At 32.5% G+C, this 3,010-nt stretch overlaps 1 protein-coding gene across 1 annotated transcript in view; it reads left to right on the top strand.

Moving 5' to 3' along the window:
* LOC138340343 (uncharacterized) overlaps positions 1-1,976 on the top strand; it is a 5,856-nt gene extending 3,880 nt beyond the window's left edge. The window contains exons 12-16 of the mRNA XM_069292058.1: positions 19-162; positions 243-347; positions 469-707; positions 1,255-1,307; positions 1,469-1,976. Coding sequence (XP_069148159.1) covers positions 19-162; positions 243-347; positions 469-707; positions 1,255-1,307; positions 1,469-1,976 — 1,049 coding nt within the window. The remainder of the gene's footprint in view (positions 1-18; positions 163-242; positions 348-468; positions 708-1,254; positions 1,308-1,468) is intronic.
* Positions 1,977-3,010: the final 1,034 nt, after the last annotated feature.

The following is a 3,010-nucleotide window of genomic DNA, read 5'->3' as shown; positions in this document are numbered from 1 at the left end:
TTAATGTTGTTATTATAGTTGTTGTTGTCGTTGTTGTTATTGTTGTTGTTTTTGTTGTAGAAGTAGTAGTTACTGTTGTTGTTGTTATTGTTTTTGTTATTGTTGTTGTTGTTGTTATTGTTGTGGTTGTTGTTCTTCTTCTTCTTCTTGTTTTTTGCAATTGTTTTTGTTGTTGTTCATGGTATTGTTGTGTATGTTGTTGATGTTGTTGTTTTGGTTGTTGTCATTGTTGTTGTTTGCAGTTGTTTTTGGTGGTTGTGGGGGTGGTGTTCTTGTAGTTTTTGTTGTTGTTGTTGTTCTTGCTGTTGTTGTTGTTGTTGACGTTATTGTTGTTGTTGTTGTTTGTTGTAGTTGTTGTTGTGGTTGTTATTGTTGTTGTTCTTTTGTTGTTGATGTTCTTGTTGTTGTTGTTGTCATTATTTTTGTTGTTTGCTGTTGTTGTTATTATTATTGTTCTTGTTGTTGAAGCTATTGTTGTTGACCATGTTATTGTTGTTGTTGTTATTATTGCTACTGTTGTTGTTGTTGTTGCTATTGTTGTTGTGGTTGTTGTTGTTGTTGTTGTTGTTGTTGTTATTGTTGTTATTGTTTTTCTGTTGTTGTTGGTGGTGGTGGTAGTGTTGATGGTGGTGTTGGCGCTATTGTTGTTGCTGTTGTTATTATTTTATGTTGTTGTTGTTGTCATTGTTGGTGATGGTGGTGGTGGTGTAGGTGTTGTTGTTGTTGTTGTTGGTCTTGATGTTATTGTTTTTGTAGTTTTTGTTGCTGTTGTTGAATTCTTATTGTTGTTGTTGTAATCATTGTTTTTTTTTTGTAGTTGTTGTTCTTCTTGTTGGTGGTGGTGGTGTTGTGTTTTTCTTTTTGTTGTTGGTGTTGTTGTTGTTGTTGTAAATGCTTTGGTTGTTGTTGTTGTTGTTGTTACTTTTGTTGTCGTTGTTGCTGTTGTTGACGCTGCTGTTATTCCTATTGTTTATGTTGTTATTGTTGTTATTGTCGTTATTGGTGTTGTTTTTCTTGTTGTTGTCCTTGCTGTTGTTGTTTTTGTTATTGTCCTTGTTTTTGTTGTTGGTGTTGTTGTTATTGTTGTTGTCGTTGCTGTTGTTGTTGTTTTTGCTATTGTTATTGATGTTCTTCTTATTGTTGTTGTTATTGTTATTTTTGCTGTTGTTGTTGTTGCTGCTGTTGTTGTTGTGGCTGTTTTTTATTGTTGTTGCTGCTATTGTTGATGTTCTCTTATTGGTTTTTTTGTTACAGTTCTTTTTGCTGTTGTGGTTGTTGTTGCTGTGGTTTATGTTGTTGTTGTTGCTGTTTTTTATTGTTGTTGCTGATGTTGTTCATGTTCTTATTATTGATTTTGTTGTTGTTGTTATTGTTATTTATGTTTGTGTTGGTGGTGGTGGTGGCAGTGGTGGTGGTGGTGGTGGTGTTTTTCTTATTCTTGTTGTTGTTGTTATTGTTGTTATTGTAGTTTCTTTTGTTGTTGTTGTTTCTGTTGTTACTTTTTTGTTATTTTTGTTATTGTTGATGTTTTTGTCGTTGTTGTTGTTAATGTTGTTGTTGTTGTTATTGTTGTTGTTCTTGTTGTTGTTCCTGTCCTTGTTTTTGTTGTTTTTGTTGTTGTTGTTGTTGTTGTTTATGTTGTTACTGTTGCCGTTGTTGTTGCTTTTAGTTTTATTGTTGTTATTGTTGACACTGTTATTGTTACTTTAGTTGTTGTTGTTGTTTTCATTGTTTTTGTTGTTGTTGTTCTTGTTTCTCTTGTTTTGGTTGCTTTTGTTCTTGCTACAGTTTTTGTTTTTTGTATTGTTGTTGTTGTTGTTTTTGTTTTTGATGTTGTTGTTATTATTGGTTGTGTTGTTCTTGTTGTAACTGCAGTTGTTACTGCAGCTCTTGTTGTTGTTGTTGCTGGTGTTATTGCTATTGTTATTGCTATTGTTGTTTCTTTTGTTATTGTTGTTGTTGTTGTTGTTGTTTGATGTTGTTGTTGTTGTTGCTGGTGATGGTGTTGGTGTTATTGTTGTTGTTTTTTTTTTTTTATTGTTGTTGTTGTTGTTTGTTTGTTTATTATTATTGTTGTTGTTGGTGGTGGTGGTTGTGGAGGTGGTGTTTTTCTTGTTGCTGTTGTTAAAGTTGGTGTTATTGGTGTTGTTTTTGTTGCTATTTTTGTTGGTGTTGTTGTTGATGTTGATGTTGCTATTGTTGATGTTGTTGTTATTGTTGTTGTTGTTAATGTTGTTTTTGTTTTTGTTGTTGTTTTTGTTGTTGTGTTTGTTGCTATTTTTTATTGTTGTTTATGATGTTGTTGATATTTTTGTTTTTTTTGTTTTTGTTGTTGTTGTTGTTGCTATTGTTGTTGTTGTTGATGTTTTTATTGCTGCAATTGTTGATGTTGTTGCTGTTTCTATTTTTTGTGTTGTCGTTGTTGTTGTTGTTGTTTTTGTTGTTATTGTTGTTGTTGTTCTTTTTTTGTTATTGTTGTTCTTGTTCTGTTGCTTTTGTTGTTGTTCCTGCTGTTGTTGTTGATGATGTTGTTGTTGTTGTTGTTGTTGCTCTTGTTGTTGTTGCTTTTGTTGCTATTGTTTTTGTTGTTGTTTTTGTTATTGTTGCTGTCGTTACTGTTGTTGTTGTTGTTGTTGTTCCTATTGTTGTTGTTGATGTTCCGATTGTTGTTGCTGTTGCGGTTACTATAACTTTTTCGATTGTTGTTGTTATTGTTGTTGTTATTGTTGCTGTTGGTTTTGTTTTTATTCCTGCTATTGTTGTTTATGATGTTGTTGTTGTTTGTGTTGGTGTTGTTGTTGTTCTTTTTTTCTACTGTTGTTGTTGGTGGTTTTGGTGGTGTTGTTGTTATTGGTTGTGTTGTTGTTGTCGTTGTTGGTGTTGCAGCTGTTGTTGTTGCTGTTGTTGTTGTTGTTATGGTTGTTGTTGTTATGGTTGTTGTTGTTGTTGCTTCTGTTGATGTTGCAATTGTTGTTGTTGCTGCTACTGGTGTTATTCCTATTGTTGTTGT

Source organism: Solanum lycopersicum, chromosome 12 (assembly GCF_036512215.1).
Source record: "Solanum lycopersicum chromosome 12, SLM_r2.1".
In the NCBI taxonomy this organism is placed as follows: domain Eukaryota; kingdom Viridiplantae; phylum Streptophyta; class Magnoliopsida; order Solanales; family Solanaceae; genus Solanum; species Solanum lycopersicum.
The sequence above is the reverse complement of the archived record's forward strand: the minus strand, read 5'-3'. Positions and strand labels throughout refer to the sequence as shown.